Source organism: Pogona vitticeps, chromosome 5 (assembly GCF_051106095.1).
Source record: "Pogona vitticeps strain Pit_001003342236 chromosome 5, PviZW2.1, whole genome shotgun sequence".
Classification (NCBI taxonomy): Eukaryota; Metazoa; Chordata; class Lepidosauria; order Squamata; family Agamidae; genus Pogona; species Pogona vitticeps.
The window spans coordinates 119,875,171-119,892,993 of NC_135787.1; the positions used below are offsets into that span (position 1 = coordinate 119,875,171).

At 43.9% G+C, this 17,823-nt stretch overlaps 1 protein-coding gene across 3 annotated transcripts in view; it reads right to left on the bottom strand.

Moving 5' to 3' along the window:
- ALG10 (ALG10 alpha-1,2-glucosyltransferase) overlaps nt 1-17,823 on the bottom strand; it is a 79,824-nt gene that overhangs the window by 12,450 nt on the left and 49,551 nt on the right. For all 3 annotated transcript variants that reach the window (XM_078394386.1, XM_073000627.2, XM_078394385.1), the window contains exon 3: nt 6,270-6,416. In XM_078394386.1, the coding sequence (XP_078250512.1) occupies nt 6,384-6,416 (33 nt within the window). In that variant the 3' untranslated portion in view covers nt 6,270-6,383. The remainder of the gene's footprint in view (nt 1-6,269; nt 6,417-17,823) is intronic.

Here is a 17,823-nt window from a genome sequence, read left to right on the forward strand (position 1 = left end):
GATAACTCCTAACTATCATCTGCCGTTTCATGGTACCCAATATTTGCTGCCTCAGGGCAGCCTTGTTCGGCCTAGTGGTGCTAAGGGTGGCCCTGGCAAGGAGTCCAATAAAACTTTGGACAAGAAGGATTTGGAAGAAGTAGAGAGCAAATTATACAGAAATGAACATGGGGAAAATTAAGTTTTGTGCTGCTTTTAAAAAAATAACTAGAAGGCCCCAGAACACCCCCCCCCCCCCGCACAAAAAAAACCAGAATGAGCATGATGGCAGTAACATTACATCAAATGCCTTTATCTAACAGTAAGATTAGGAGGTGCCTGAGTTGAGTCAGCACTGTTTTGAAAAAAACAGTGTTGCTCCTTTTGGTGGGTACAGCACCTCCTTCTGCTTCTCTTGTTCAGGAAGCCTGGGAAAGCTGCAGCTAAGTTGTCCTGTGAACCTCTGCCTGTCTGTGTTGCCTGAAGAAGCATTTCCTGCCTCTTCAGAATTCTAAAGTAGGCAGGTTTTCCATAACTAGGAGAAAGATATGCGGGGGGGGGGGGGAATCTAGAGGAAGTTAACCTTCAGGCAATGTTTCACTCAAATTGTTCTTCTTGAATAACACTTGTGAGGAGCAGTCACCATCCTCTCTTTTTGGCCCAAGGCCAACAAACTTCATGCCTTATGAAGCTACGAAGTTAAGTTATGAAGCACCACAGAATGGATTTTCAAGGGCTACTGGTGATGGGCCTAGGATCCAGCTATCTGGAGGCCTCGTTTTGATGCCTAGATCTTGAAGGGCTTTGAATCTCCTTAAGATCAGCAAGCAGAGAATGTCACAATAGGCATGCCTGGTCCAAGGCTGTGGACAAATGAAACGTTAATGAAGAAATGTAATCCAGTTGCCATTATTGATTTTCTCAAACACTATCTGAGGACAAAGGCAGGGAGAAATGAGCATCTAGCCACCATATGCCTTTCGCAGATGCGCATGCTATTTTTCACAGGCCTACAAACATGAGTACATAAGTAGGAGGAAAGAGGGGTCTGCAGACTAGGCAGTGCCCAAGAACAGAAGGTGAGCCCACTGGATCCCTACATTCACCCATGATAGTCCCTAGCTGCCAGGAATTTGGTCAGTATCCAGTAGAATCGCTTCCATCACTGGAACTGGGAGGAGGCTGATCCCTTTCTTCCTGAATCTCCATGCATGCATGCCATCCAAATTTGCAGGAAAATTAGATGGCACAGAGCACTATAGTGGTGGCGGCGGCAGGGAGCTCTGTCATGATAGCAAGTGAATGTTATATTGGATTTTATTCCTTTATCCACATTTCTCTGCTCCACTCCCACATTCATTTCTTAGCCAGCAAACTCAACCTCCACCTCAAAAACATACACATAGGACATATCTTTAATCCAGGGTTCTGCTGGGCTTCACTCATGCCATTTTGCTTCCCCCACTTCTCTCATACTACATCCATCCCATAATGATGCGTGGCTCACCAACCCAAGCACAAAACACAAGCACACAAACCTTTCTTTCAAGGTTACCCACTATAAAATCTCTCTCTCTCTCTTACTTACACACACACACAGTCCGTACACTTGGATTGTATCACAGATACATAAGCATGAGGATCACACAAACACACACGTCTCTTCACAGATACATGAGCATGTACGCCCACCACACCCAGCCACTTAACACTTCCATTCCTCTCTCAGAACCCCATCATCATAGTACACACTCCACAATGGCACATACTCCTCACTCCCAAGCTTACCAGACAGTAGGGAGTGCACACACACACACACACACACACACACACACACACACACACACACACACTTCAAAGCAAAGTGCTCCACCAACCTGCCCTTTTCCTAAGAATGCTACAAGGACCACACCGAGTCCCAAAATTGCTGGAGATCAGGTTATGCTGAGGTAGTTCCTCAAATACACGTGTTTGGGATTTGGGGGTGCTTTATTCAGAGCTGAGTGCTTCTCAACGAATGATGGCATATGTAAATCCCCTAGCGGGAAAAGCTGAAATTGACTATACTAAGCAAGATGGGGCAGTATTCTGCCTTAACTCAGTAGATCACTTCCTATATAATTTCCTAGGACTTTGAAAGACCAGCCTTGGGACTCTAAATTCTCTGCATTAATGACAAGGCACTGGCACAGGCCTGATGAAGAGGGCCCTGATCCATGAAAGCTAGCAGGCTGTATGATTTTTCTTTTGTGGTGTGTAAAGGTACCGGGGGATTAGGCATCCTTCAGACTCGAGAGACTATGGTATTGTGCTCTGTATGGAGGACTTGGAACAGTGTCTTGTGTGGCTGAGAAGGCCAATTCGAGAGTGACAATCCCTTCCACACTGAAGACAAATACAATCAGTCCCATGTCCCACTCCCTGATTTTGCTGCTTTCGTGACTGTCTCCTTGCCTCAGCCTGCTGGACAAGGGTCTCTTCAAATTGGGAGAGGCCATGATGCACCGCTTGCCTCCAGGCTGAACACTCTGATGTCAGGGTTTCCCATCTGTTGAGATCCATTTCCAAGGCCTTCAGATCCCGCTTGCAGATATCCTTGTATCGCAGCTGTGGTCTCCCTCTGGTGCAATTTCCCTGCACTAATTCTCCATACAGGAGATCTTTTGGAATCGAACAAGCCATTCTTACAACATGCCCAAGCCAACGTAGATATTACTGTTTCAGTAATGTATACATGCTAAAAATTCCAGCTTGATTTAGGACTACTCTATTTGGAACTTTGTCCTGCCAGGTGATACCAAAAATGCGTTGGAAGCAACGCATATGGAATGTGTTTGGCTTCCTCTCCCGCTGTGCACAAAGGGTCCAGGATTCACTGCAGTATAGGAGTGTGCTCAGGACACAGGCTTTATAGACCTGGATGCAGGTGTAGGCCATCAGCTTCTTATTGAGCCATCCTCTCTTTCTGAGTCTAGAGAACATGGTAGCTGCTTTCCCAATGTGTTTATCCAGCTTGACATCTAGGGAGAGAGTGTCAGAGATTGTTGAGCCAAAGTACACAAAGTTATGAACAACCTCCAATTCTTCTGTGGAGATGGTAATAGAGGGAAGTGAGTCCGCACCCTGGCCCATGACTTGTGTTTTCTTCAGGCTGATTGTTAGTCCAAAGTCTTGGCAGGCCTTGCTAAAACAATTCATGAGTTGTTGGAGGTCTTCAGCAGAGTGGGCAACATTGGCTGCATCATCGGCAAAGAGGAAGTCCTGCATGCATTTCAGATGGTCTTTGCTCTCAATCTAGGAGATAAAAGAGCTTTCCATCTGATCTAGCCCAGAGATAGACACCTTTTGTCACAATTCCAAAGGTATGCTTCAGCATGACAGCAAAAAAGATCCCAGACAGGGTCAGTGCAAGGATACAGCCCTGTTTCACTCCGCTTCGGTTGTCAAAGGGATCTGATGTTTAGCCATCAAAAACTACAGTGCCCTTCATCCCCTCATGAAAGGACCTGATGATGCTAAGGAGTTGAGGTGGACATCCAATCTTGGGAAGTATTTTTAAAAAGCTATCCCGGCTAACCAAATCAAAGGCCTTTGTGAGACATATGAAGGCCACAAAGAGTGGCTCTCATTGTTCCCTACATTTCTCCTGCAACTGTCTGAGGGAAAATGCCATGTAAGTGGTGGATCTATTAGCTTGAAATCCACAATATGATTCTGGATAGACTCTGTCTGCAAGCACCTGGAGCCTCTTCAGCACAACACGGGCAAGCAGCTTCCCTACAACATTGAGAAGAGAGATGCCACGGTAGTTTTTGCAGTCACCTCTGTCTCCTTTGTTGTTGTACAATGTGAAGATGTTTGCATCCTTCATGTCCTGTGGTACTCCACCTTCGCTCCAGCAAAGACAAAATACTTCATACAGTTCGGTGGTGATGGTCTCTTTACAGCATTTCAACACTTCAACAGGAATGTTATCCTTTCTAGGTGCCTTGCCGGAGGTGAGGGAATCCAAGGCCGCTTTTATTTCTGCTAAGTTTGGTTCGCTGTCCAACTCTTTCAAGACTGGCAGGCACTCAAATGTTATTTAATGCTTCTTCGGTTACTACATTCTCTCTGGGATATAGCTCAGAGTAGTGCTGCACCCAACATTCCATCTGCTGTGCTCAGTCCTGGATGATCAGGCCTGTAGCAGACTTCAAAGGAGCAGATTTCTTCTGTATTGGATGTAAAACCTGCTTGATACCATCATACATTCCCTTGATGTTACCTGTGTCCACTGCTATCTGTTTCTGAGAGCAGAGCTGAGGCCACTAATCGTTGGAACATCTCCTGGCAGCCTGTTGGACTTGGCTATGAGCAGCTTGAAAAGCTTGCAAGTTGTACTCACTAGGACAGGCTTTGTATGCTGCTAGAGGTCTCCTCTTTTCCTCGATGGCTGGCATCAACTCCTCTGAATGGGCTTCGAACCAGTCTGCCATCTTTTTGGTCTTCTTGCCAAATGTGGACAAGGCGCTGTTATAAACAGCATTTTTGAAATGTTCCCATCGTTCAGGTGCATTTGCATCAGCCGGGCCTGGAAGGGTTTCCTCAAGCGCTTGAGCAAATTCCTCCACTTTTCTTTGATCTCAAGTCTTGCTGATGTAAATGCATGGTCTTCCTTCCTTTTTCGTGTGATACAATCTCTTTGTTCGCAATTTTACTCTACTACACACCAGGGAGTGATCAGTATCACAATCAGCACTCTGGTAAATGTGTGTGATTGTAATACTAGGAAGGCTAGAATGTCTAGTGAGGATCAAATCGAGCTGATGCCAATGCTTGGATCTTGGATGTCTCCAAGAAACTCTGTGTTAAAGCTTTGTATTGAAGAACGTGTTGCTGACACAAAGACGATAATAACAGCAAAACTCCAGCAAGTGTTGGCCGTTTTCATTCATCTTTCCAATGCCAAAATGGCTTAGATAAGTGGGCCAAGAACTGTGATCGGCACCAATTCTAGTGTTAAAGTCTCCGAGAATGAACAGTGGCTCTCTCGGGGACTTTTTTGATAGTAGCTGCCAAAAAAGCAGAATCGTCGTAGAATTTGTCTTTCACTTCTGTTTTGGAGTGCTGGTGCATAGGTACTAATGAGGGTGACCGGTCCCACTGATGAGTGGAGCTGCAGAGACAGGATTTTTTCACTCCCCATAGTAGGTGGAACAATGGATCTCAGCAGAGTATTTCTGACCGCAAAGCCAACACCATATTCCCTGGTCTCCTTCAATGGTTTTCCCTGCCAGAAGAATGAGAAGTTGTTTTTTTCTTTGACAGATCCCATGTCTAGCAATCTTGTCTCTTGCAGGGCAACAATGTCTATCTGCAGTCTACTCAGTTCCATGTCGATGACAGCTGTCTTGCGCACGTCATCTATTTCCTACAGGTCATCAGAAAAGCCATAGTCATAAAAGCCAGGGGTCATAGTCCTTACATTCCAGGTGGCCAGCTTTAGGGCAGAAGTTTTCTTATGATTGTTGCATGGGGCAGGGTTATCGATTTGCTTGTCGCTTTCAGCGTAAACCCCATGCACCCTGTGAGGTTAACAGACCGTGGCGAGGTAGCACCTTACTGGCTGGGGACTGCCCAGCTTGTGGGCGGTAGCTACCTAGTGAGGTGCAATGACTTCTCCCACCATCAGAAGTAGCCCCTAGTGTCATGCTCTACGCCAGTCAAGCAAAGACTTCTATCTGGTAACTGCTACTTCCCGTGTTGTTTCAATGCTGTATGCGAAGCTGGAGTGTCCTCTCCAGAGCACGAAGCCTGAGTAAAATAATATGGAGGATAGGCTGTTACCCAAGCAGCAAATCCTCTCTCTCCATGTCACTGAAATAGTCCAATGGAAAGGCAAGATCCAATACAACTGGTTCCAGCGAAGTCCCAGTAGTTGACAGAATGACACGAACTGCCTCCGGGACTCCGACCTCGGATTTTGCCTCGAGGTTCACTCCTGAAGCCTTTTCCATCAGTGGATATAACCACAAGGCAGTGGAGGTTTGAAATCCAAGGCTGACGAGCCCCACCTACCTGGCTAAAGGCACCACTTACTCTTGTATTTGTATTTCAGTTTATATCAGTCAACTGGTTGGGAAATCCCTGCCCCACCTTCCCTGGGGCCAATTTAAGTCTTGAGACAAAGCAAGAACTTAAAGAGTCAGTTAGTCTGCCTGAAAGACTTCTTGTGCCAGTTGTGGGTTTAAACAGTATAAAATTGCAATAAACTGCTGTGGAAGAAGAAAAAAGTGGTATGTAAATACCTGATATTTAGCAATCACCTCCTCTACACCTCCAGTGTTCCTTTTCATTTATTTATTTAATTTGATCACACAGTGAATTCCATCAGGGAGTGGAAGGAACTGAGTTTTCTGAATTCAGATGTCTTTCAAGTGGACGCCTACGTCTGCCTATTGAGGTAAGAAAAGAAGGCTGTCAGTAAAGAAGAAATTCACTGCGTTCTGCAATATGATAAAGCCTTAATTCTATCAAGTACTGCTGGGCATTGTATATTGCCATTATCAAAGCAAATCAAAGGATACAATGGGAGCTAACCTGTGCCCAAATCAGATGGATGCATGCATGTCGTGGGGGATAAGCTTAAGCAATTGCACCCAGCAGCAAAATTGGATAGAGCCACAATTTCTGTAAATCACCTAAGCAACCATCTAAATACTGGGTTCTATGCAAACCAGCTCGCAAGATCAAAATAAAACAAAGCAAGAAAAGATTATTTAAAAAAATGTTACAGTACCATGAAGAAATGTACACATCTTAGAAGATCAGCCTATGCTTTATAGACTACAGCAAAGCCTTTGACTGTGTGGATCATGAGAAACTATGAGTTCTTCTGAAACAAATGGGTGTGCCTGAGCACTTGATTGTCCTGATGCATAACCTGTATTGTGGACAAGAAGCTACTGTTAGGATAGAATATGGTGAGACGTGAGAAACTGGCACATTTTATCCCCTTATCTGTTTAATCTGTGTGAGGGTTCGGCGTGCGGGACCTGCCTTTCCCCCAATAAACCAGGAGATGTCTTTCAATCAGAATATTCTTCTCTGTTTATTAACTCTGGCAACTGAACAGTAACATCATGAAAGCTTGGGATGAACTTCTCCTGCAGGAGCAACAGCTCAGGCAGGGGCAACCACATGTCCGTTTCGAAGGGGTTCGTAGACTTGTACTCTCAGGGACCTGCCAGAACCCTTTCGGATTCTTGGGGCACATCTTCTCCCATCTCAGGTATTAGAAGAGGGAGGGTTTCCTCATCCCCTGACCATCCCCAAAGCGGCGATCCCTCCCCTGGGTTTGCATCCCAAAGTCCAGGAAACATCCCAGTCTCTTCAGCTCCTCCAAATGCCATGCTCTTTTGGCTTCCTTTTCTCTTTCTGCGGCCTCTTTCTCTTCCCTCAGCTTACATCTCCACTCCCGGGTTTCGGACTCACCCCAATAAGATGGGTGCTTAGGAAGTCCCTTCTTTCTCCAATTCTTGGCTTCTTGCTTGGGAACATGGACTTGTTCCCAACGTCCAGTCCATGGATCTTGCATTCAAAGCATTTCACAGCCACCCGGGATAGTATCCCGCTCTACTTTTATATCCCCCGCTCCCACCTCCACCACAGACCGCCCATGCTCCTCCTTTCCTGCCATTTCAGGGTAGGTCTGGCTGGCCACAGTTAACCCTCTCATTCCCCTCACTAAGTCCTGGGTGTCGACTCCTCGGTGTGTCACTCTAGGTGGAGTGGGGGGTGGAGTCGTCTGTGGCTCCTTAGATGTTTTGGGGAGAGATGGCCCTCCCACCATAGCTTCATGACCCGGGTCTCGGGTTCCACAATCTGTATGCAGAATTTATCATACAGAAAGCCGGAATAGTATCAAATTAAGGAGGAGTGAAAATTGGTGGAAGAAACAACAACAACAGCAACAGTACTATGTTTTTTTTAATTCAGTATATGGATGCCCTTCACGTTTCTGACTACATTCCCAATCCAGATGCATTTATTTCCTCTGTTCCATGACTCAAGGCCAAACTCTCCGTTCCAGATATCCCACCATTAGAAGCTGAGCTCTGTTAGTGTTCTGGATGCATGAGTCAAGCTGTGACTAGGCTGGCAAGTCAAATCGATTTGTCTTTGCTGTGGCTTCATTCTCAGCCTACTGTATACTTTTATTTGGACTAGGTGATCACACAGAGACGGTGGATTGTTTGGGGGCCAGTGCCTACACTGGTTCCTCATTCTGAGGCAGTGTGATCTGCACCACAAACCCACAGCCTCCCTCCCTTTTTGATCCCATCCTCTGCCGATCCTCAGCGCTCACTTTAGGGTTCATTGCAAAGCTGGTGGGCTGTTGCACAGCACAAAGGGAAAGGGACAGCTTTCCAAAGCTTTCCTTCATGTACAAACACACACATCCTGCAAAAACATACTAATCTCCTACGGTTCATCAGAGTTGTTGCTGTTTTTATTCCTTTCTTTGTCTGTGCAGAGGTGATGTAGTACCAAACTAATATATCAATGTGAGTGATAAGGCGATCTAGTGCTGAACTTGGAAATAAAACCTGTGCTTGCCCTCCAGTCGTGAATCATTTGCATAATTTGGCCCTTGGACAGAAACTCAACTGCCACCAACCCATAATTTCTGGCTGGAGGGGACTGGAATTGTTAGGTACCAAAGTGTCCCACAGAGGCACTGGACCTGTGCTGTCTCAAAATCTTGCTGTACAGATGTTCCTTGGCCCTGTCATTGTTAGCCTGGCCCTCTGCTTCCCCCCACCCCAGTCTACTCATGATCTGAAGAAGTGGATGTATCCACAAAAACCTCACGTTGAAATATGTTAGTCTTTAAGGTGATGCTATTTTTGTGTGTATGTTGGGTTGTGCTGTTCTTTGTTTTGGCTTTTTTGTTTTTTGTTTTGGCTGTTTCGGTTTTGTCTGACTTTGCTTGAAGTACAGCAGATGCCACTGTATAGTTTCTTTCAAAATGTGCTCATCTTGAGGTATCCCCTCCATCCTGCTCAGCCCCACTGGAGGCCTCGTTCTGAACTTTGAGAAAGCTGTTGTCCTCTTTTAAGAGCCTTTCTTTTCATGCAAGGCAGTCATTAGCACTACAGAGGATTTCCATGCACTGTCTCATAGGTGTAAATTCAAAGATAAGTTGGATATCTGCAGGGTTTTGAAGGCTTGTTTTTTAAGCTGAACTGACAGCTCATCTTTATTAAATGCATTTTTCTAAAGATGACAGCAGCAGTGGCCTTTCTCATGTGTAATCTCCACTTACCCTATGCTAATTGAATTGTGTTTACTACTTGGCTTTTAAGGTTTAAGCTACCCAGATTCAAGTATGGCCTTCTAGTCTGGATTCATTAGTAAGCCAGTATGAATCCCATGCTTGCTTGACATGTGAAAACTTTTTTGTACAAAGAAGGAAAACGGTTGGTTTTCCTGGAGCTCAATGGCTTTTGAAATCATTGACCGTGCAGTCGGGTGTTGGGCATTTGGCACACCATTGCAAGGGGGTGTGTGTTTCTCTCATGAAGCAGGGTGTGGATTGGCCTCAGGTGGCAGTTCAAAGTGAGTAGCAGCCTGTTGCCTTCCTTTACTCTCAAATAACCCAATTCCTGCCAATTCCTTTTTTCCCCCTCCAACACTACCCAATAACAGCACCATCTGAAGAGCATCATTTCCCTGCTGCCTTAGAGTGACAACTTTAGTGCTTTGTCAAGGCAGGAAAAACCTGCTGGGGCAGAGCGACAGTGGAGGTGTTCCTAGGCAACAGCTGGTACTCTGTCAGATCTCACTGCAAGGTTTCAGTCTCTGGGAAAGAACACCTCCATCCTTCCACAGAGACTGAAATAGCAGGGCAAGATCTGGCTTGACCACCCACCATGACTCAGGCATAGAATTGCTTTTATAGCTACATGGCTGCAGTGAGAAATAATAAAGGAGGGGTGGTGCTTTTGTTATATACCTGTTGGACCTCCTACCTTAGAAACTGGAAAATAAATATCACAGGATTTCTGCAATGTCTTCTCTTTCTCTGCATCTAGAAAGCATTGGTTTGAGATTTCATGTTCAACCTCAGCTGAAGTGCTCACTTTCTACTATGTCAAGTGACCATAGCAATTGCAGAGAAACTAGGTTGATAAGAGATTCATTTCTCGTTGATTTCATCCCATTGGGCAGGAAGAGCGAAGGGCTTCCCTAAGCCCAGGCCTCACACCCTGCAGTCTTGGGCAATTGCCGGAGTTCCAGAGTCCTAGGTTTCCCTTCTAAATTCAGAGCTTATAAAGTTACTTGTTTAGGTCACAACTCTCCAGGCTCTCCCAGCAAGGAATGCAGGAAATTATAGTCGGGGGGAAAAAGGAACTTTTCCAAGTTATCAATATTACAGCACTCTGAATCAAGATCAGACCTCTCATCAGGCAAAGTCAGGTGCCGAAAGCACAGGCCTCTTTTTAGAGCATTGCGGGTCACAGCAACGGGCATGTGGAAGGACCACTAAGAGCCAGACATTTGGACTTAGATGCCTCCAAAAGAAGTGGTAGCAGCCTATTTGTCTTCTAGCTTGTTCTGCGAGAGAGAGAAAGAGAGAGAAGGGCAGGTAGTAGCAGTGATGGGGGAACTGAGGTCAACAGCAGCAGGATAGCTATCAGGGCTCTGAGTCAGAGCCATCGGCTGGATATCCCCATTTCAACTTTCCACAATGCCCCAGAGCAAATATGGCATCAGAAAATTAAAATGTAACCTCATATGTGCTATGTGAGATCTAGTGTGCTGTAGACGACAGAGTGATGGACTACATACAGTCCAGGAGACCTGGCTTCAAATCCCTCCTTGACCATGAAAACTCAGTGGCGAGGAGCAACAGTTGAACCTCTTCTTAAATATTTCACACACGTTGAAAGCCATATTAAGGTTACTGTGGCTGAATCCTGTGGTTTAATGCAGTGAGTTACAACTGTCTTCTTTCACTTCAAAATAGGGCAGAGGGTGACATCCACAGTCACTGCCAGGCCGCACCCACCTCTACACATCACAACTGATGTGTAGGAACAACATACACCTTCACTTTGGAGCAATCTAGGCAATCACACAGCAAGAAAACAGTGTATTTAGACCAATCCTAATTGTTCCAAATAAACAATTGCCACCAATCCTGAACCAAGCTGGGATGCGTTGGAATCTTTAACAAGAACATTGTGTAGTCAACATTTTTAGAGTGACCGCAACCATTTCAGCAGGGGGTTACAAAATGGGATAAACTCCTGTGTAGCCAGCCTCACAGATGCAGGGGCTTATAATATCAGAACATATAATGTCAGATGGGGTGAACCTCTCAGCAACAATTGCAAAATGATGTGCTGTGTGACAGGCAGGAAGGCAGGCAAGCAGTGTAGCAACTAAGTGATGAATGTAAAAGCCGGTGTGTGAATTGCAAGAGCAGCAGCGGCTTTTGCTCATGCAAAGTAATGAAAAAGGCAAAGGTATGGCATGTCCTGAAGCCATGAGAATGGATTCCCAAATCGGCTGCCTTTCTTTCCCTGCAATTTCACACACAAAAGCTAAAACCCAAATAATGGATTCCAAAATCTGAATCTCATGGCCAAACATAAGACCTGGCAACCCTGTTCTCCCCGGACACCTATGAGACCCACCCCCTGTGAGTCCATTCTCTTGGTTCTGTTTTGGAGAAAGAGCTAACCTGTACATTTACCTGTGTAAAACGGAGTAGTTCCCTCAGGACCGTGTTTCCTTCAAAAGAGCAGGCATTGCACTGTACAGATTCTTCATAGGGAAGCGGGAAGAAAAGAGACTGTGGAAATTCTCCCTGCGTGATGGAATCTGACATTAAGAAAACTTTTTTCCCAACCAGTTATTCTTTTATCTTTTGATGAAAATAAACAACCCGTTTAAGAGTACAGGAGTAGTGAAGGTAGTCTTGCAGTGCAGGGGCAGAAGTCAGACAGGTACTGTTGAATTTTTGGGTGACCCCAAGGGACCTTTTTGGGTTATCCTGGATGAAACCATTAATGTGAAATTCTCCAGCCTCCTTCACATATTTTTTTTATAGACGGTTTGTATATGTCCAAATGCTTGAAGCAAAAGGGGCAAGGACTACAGCCAGGGCTGAAGCCAAGTTTTAACTTGATGTTCGATAACATTTGTAAAGCATCTCTATTAGTATTTGACATTTATGGCAGAGTGCAGTTAGTGCAGAGCTTGTGACTGTTGAACTGTTCCAGTATTCTGGAAACTGAAAACCATCACCACCCCAAAAAAAAAAGGGGGGGGGAATGGAAGGAAACCCAAACCCTGTAACTATTTTATTCCAGGAAATTTTATGAGGAAACTGTGTAAAGGCTGGATGAGTGGTCCAGCCAGACAACTAGGCCAGCACAAGTCCTGATCTCCACATCTGTAGCTCTTCTGCAGTTTCTAGCATAACATCTGAACAGGGCTCGACTCTAATGAAAGAGAGTGGCAAGAACTGAATGTTAGAGAACTGGAAAGAAGGAGGCCTAAGAGCAGCAACCTACATATTAATAAGTGGATGCTTAGAAAAGACAAGAACAGGAGTGAGACAATGTTCAAGGCTACCTGAGTCTCTGGTTATATTTCTCACCCACAAAGTTAGTTGTTAAATGGTGCTCAATTTCCAACAATTCATTGGGTGATGAATCCACTGGGACTCCTCTTAAAATCCTTTCTGTCCCCACTATACAAATTGCTTAGTTGTTCAGCTTAGCCAAAACATCTACCTTTGCATTTTTTTTTATCGGAAAGCAAGTGCTATGGTGTATTTCTCTAGTCCCTCTTTTTTCCTCCCCAAGCGGCATCTCAAAGAGCCATAAAATGTAACCAAATGATAACAGAGGTATATCCTCCCAACTCCATGGAGCATGGAATTAATGTCTTGCATTTGCCTGGAATTCTAATTGGCTCATTTTCATGCAGACGCACACCATACAGCTCCAATTAACCATGACAAAGTGCCTTAAACGTTGTGCAGACGACCTGCAGATACTACAGTTTGCAGGGAGGAAAAGACTTTGTGACCATTGACTTTATTTTCTTTTTCCCTAGAGAATGCTACAGCAGTTGCTACAGATTGATGAAAATAATGATGCGATAGCAGGATGTGGGGGGAAGGCATAGTATATAGTGAAAATGTTTTCAGTGAAAAGAAAACATTTCTACTACCAGTATTATGTGGTGTGCAAGAAGGTTTTTATCAATACATTAGACCCTTATAAAATGTTTCCTTGCAGGTGCTGGATGAATTTATTTCATATTTAAGTCAGGTCCACATTGTTAAGTCACTCTCCTGGTTTCAGAGTCCACTTGGTGCTTTTCCTCTGCAAATTGGAGTCAGGAGGGTATAGGTATATACAGTAAAAGAAGCAGCTGAGATCAGGATGTTTTTAATTTATCATTCTCTCTGCATTCAAATCTTCATGGGGTGAAACCAGACATTATTTTAACCTGTGGTGTAAAATATGATTAGTAGTAGAGGTAGGAGGAAGATTTTGCTTCTGGACCACCACACACACGTGCGGAGATTAACTTTAGAAAGAAAGGTTCTGAAGGGGTCAATCAGTACATACATACATATATACATACATATATACATATACAGTGGTGCCCCACATAGTGACGTTAATCCGTTCCAGGATTAACGTCACTATCCGGATTCGTCGCTATGCGGGGGGGGAACCCATAGGAATGCATTAAACACCGTTTAATACATTCCTATTGGGGAAAAACTCACCGCTATGCGGGGAATCCTCCATCCGGCCGCCATTTTCGCCACCTGGTAAGCGAGGGCAGGGCGCGAAAACACTGTGGGCGACCTTTTTGTTGATCCGGCAGCCATTTTGGAACCACCAATCAGCTATTTGTAAAACATCGAAACGCTTACCGATCATCGCAATGCGGTGTTTTCCCTATCTAAAACATTGCAAAAAACATGTCGCTGTGCAGATTCGTCGTTAAACGGTGCGCTCGTTAAGTGAGGCACCACTGTACATATACATACATACATACATACATACATACATACATACATACATACATACACATACACACACACACACACATTTATATACATACATACATATATACATATATACATACAGTAGTGCCTCGCATAACGAGCGCACCTTTTAACTACGAATCCACATAGCGACGCGTTTTTTGCGATCGCTAATGTGATCACATTGCGATGTTTAGATAGGCTAAACATCTCATTGCGATGATCGGTAAGCATGGCGGCCGGATGGGGGAATCTTCGCTTACCGCTGAGTTTTTCCCCCATAGGAATGTATTAAACGGAGTTATGCAGGGCACCACTGTACATACATATACATATACATATACATATACATATACATATACATATACATATATATACATATATACATATATCTATATATATCTATATGTACTGTATATCTATATCTATCTGTCTGTCTGTCTGTCTGTCTGTCTATCTATCTATCTATCTGTCTTAGCCTAACTGTAGCCATTTTGCCTCTGTAACTTGCTTTGCTATGTGAATGTTTCTGCTTAGTAGACAAAGGAGGGAGGCTGCCTGCATTCCATTGCTTGCAACTAACTAGCCTAAATTGGAAATGCTTCCTTGGAGAAGACCTGGCTCTTCATATATACGTCTCAAGGATCTGATGCATTAATCAATTACTCTGGGACAAGGAGATCCATATATATATATATACATGGATCTCCTTGTCCCAGAGTAATTGATTAATGCATCAGAGACAAGCTAAAGGTCAGGAATTAGTCTTGGAACCCTTCAGTTCCATATTTATTTAGTAAAATATTTTTACCCTGTCGTTCTCCTTGAAAAGTACCCAAGGCAGCTTACAACAGTGGAAGACAATATTTAAATTTGAAAACAATGAGTATACAGCAGTGATCAACATCATTAAAAGACACTATTTAAAGCTAAGAACAAAGAGGAAAGAGGCATTTTACATCAATTAACAGGCAAAGTTAAGGCAAAGATGAAGAAGTATAAAACAATTTATTTTAAAAAAGTAACTGAGAAATGGAAAACACAAGTAGTACTAAAAATCTGGTCAAAGCAATAAACATAACAATCTATCTAAAAATCACACACAGGTAGCTGGTTACTGAGGGAAGACTTGTCTGAAGAGAAAGGTCTTTGCCTGCTTGCGAAAGGACAGCAAAGATGGGGCCAGCCTGGCCTCCTGTGGGAGGGAGTTCCAGAGTTTGGGAGCAGCAACAGTGATGGCTGTCTCCCATGTTCCAACCAAACACACCTGTGAAGGTGGGGGTGGGGGGACAGAAAGGCCTCTCCTGATGATCCTAACACCCAAGCAGGCTCATAAAGGTGGATGTAGTCCTTAAGATAGCTTGGACCCAGGCCATTTAGGGCTTGATGGGTTAAAAAAAGCACTTTAAATTGTGCTGAGTAACTGATCTGCAGCTAGTGGAGCTGCTATAACGGGGGGGGGGGGGCGTTATGTGATCCCTGTAACCAGCCCCAGTCAGCAATTTGGCTGCTGCATTTTGGACCCGTTGAAGTTTCCTGACACTTTCTATTGGCAGCCCCACATAGAGTGCATTACAGTAATCCATGAGCACCAAACCTGATGCTTACCTCCAGACGTCTCACAAAAAGCAGGCTACTCATTATTCTCATTTAGCTTCATTTTTCAAGTTCATATGTGCACATGGACATCATAGATAAAATTCATGTTTGATTCCCCCCTGTGTTTATCTCACTCTCAACTGGTGCACAGAGATGGGGCCTACTGCTAAATGCTCCATCGTTTTAGCAATGGCCACCACATCTCAACATAACATCTGTGGACTTCCATGAGGAAGCAATGGTTTTCTTTGTTGCCACAAAAAAAAGTCAGCCTGGTGAGAACAGTAGATAAAAAGCAACACAAGTTGTTTTACAGCCTTTTAAAAACAATTATTTATCAGTTCTTCAGTCATCCAAGGCAGCAGCAGATGTGCTTTATTTTGTGAGCAATCAGGGCAGGGATGTCCTTCACTTACGTATAAGAAGACTGAAACTTGCAAGGGCAGATAGGGAGCTGGAAGAGATCCTCCAGTGTAAGGATGTGTCACTGGAGACCAAAGCCAAGCTCATCCATACTCTTGTATTCCCAATCACTATGTACACGTGTGAAAGCTGGACAGTAAAAAAAATGAGGCTGTCGTACTTAGGGCACATACAGTAATGAGAAGACAAGACTTGATGGGTAAAGTTGAAAGTGGCATGAGAAGAGGAAAACCAAATATGAGGTGGCCTGACTGAATAAAGGAAATCACACACTTAAGTTTGCAAGAGGTGAGCAAGGATGTTAATGAGAGCACATTTTGGAGGTCCCTCATTCATAGGATTGCCGTAAATTGGTGACTTGGTGGCAGGAACAACAATAGCAATAAACAACAATGGGACTGTCTGGATTACCACAGACACACATTCCTTTCACATCTTCCCTTTTCTCAGAGGAAAAAAAAAGGATTAGATGAGAGTGTTCTGCATATGGCATCCTTTAACTGTTAAATGTGGCAGGTGTGTGATGTAGGTCACTAGGAAGATTCTGTTATCTGAGATCCAGCTGTGTAATAATCTGCTCAGTGTTCAGATGCCTTACCTTCACAGACATAAGGTTAAACAATCATTTTAAGGCATATTATCCCTGCCTAATTCTTCCTAATTCTGTCTTGTAGGATACAAATAACAAAGACTTAGTTACTAAGCAGATGCATATAATGACTGTACCTACTGCTAATACTGCTTGGTGGCTTGTAGGTTTGTCTGCAATAAGTGACAGATTGTTGTCCCACCTCCTACACACCCCGATATTGTGCTTTTCTCCTGGGCATTCTCCCTCTGCCCCTGCTAAGTTCTTTTCTTCCTAAAAGGTCCTTGGGCTAATCAGAAGAGAGAATCTTGCACAGAACTGTTTGAAAACACAGTTTATTTTAAAGGCCAAAAGTTTAAATATACAGTACAGAGCATGAGATTCAGAGATGCAGCTTAAGACAACGCGATCATTGACTTTGATGGGATTATTCGAACTGGAGATCAGAATTGTACTCCCCTTCATTGGAATGTTCATATATCTATTAAAACATTTTCTTAGGAAGTTAGTGACATTAAAATCAATGACTCCTAGCATATTTTAAACACTGTTTAAAATAGGTGTGCAGGTGGCGGGGTGTTTAGTTGTGATTCATATGCTGTTCCATAAACAGCGAGGACATAATAGTTGCTGTTCCACAGAACATTATTTTTGGCTCCCAGGGAAATAAAGGCTACTGTGTCAGTTAACAGTAACTATGTGGGCCTAAAATAACTACATCACTTTTTCATTTTTAATTGCAGCATCTGTTTTCCCCATTTAGATTTGTGCAGCAAGACAATGACTTGATGACAAAACCTATCTCACACATGCTCTTCCTGTGCTTAGAATGTCAACCAACCAGGATGTTTTTAAGTGATAGGACTTGTTCATGGGAGGATCTGAGATGGCAAAAAGGGTCAGTACAGCTGCCCTTACATTATTTCTTGAATTATGTGATGGTTCTCCGATTAAAACAACATGGCAGTATTTTGTAATTGAAAAGTATAACATACTGTTTTGCCAGCTTCTTGAGTACCAATGGCTAATTTTAAGCTGGTCTAAAGCCCTGGTCAAGTGCCTGATCATGAGAAACCAAAGGGCTCCTCTTGCTCTGCCATGGAGGGTGAAAGAATGGAAGCTTTCGATCCCCCCCCCCAGTGGAATATTGCATCAACACAGCCTTAAG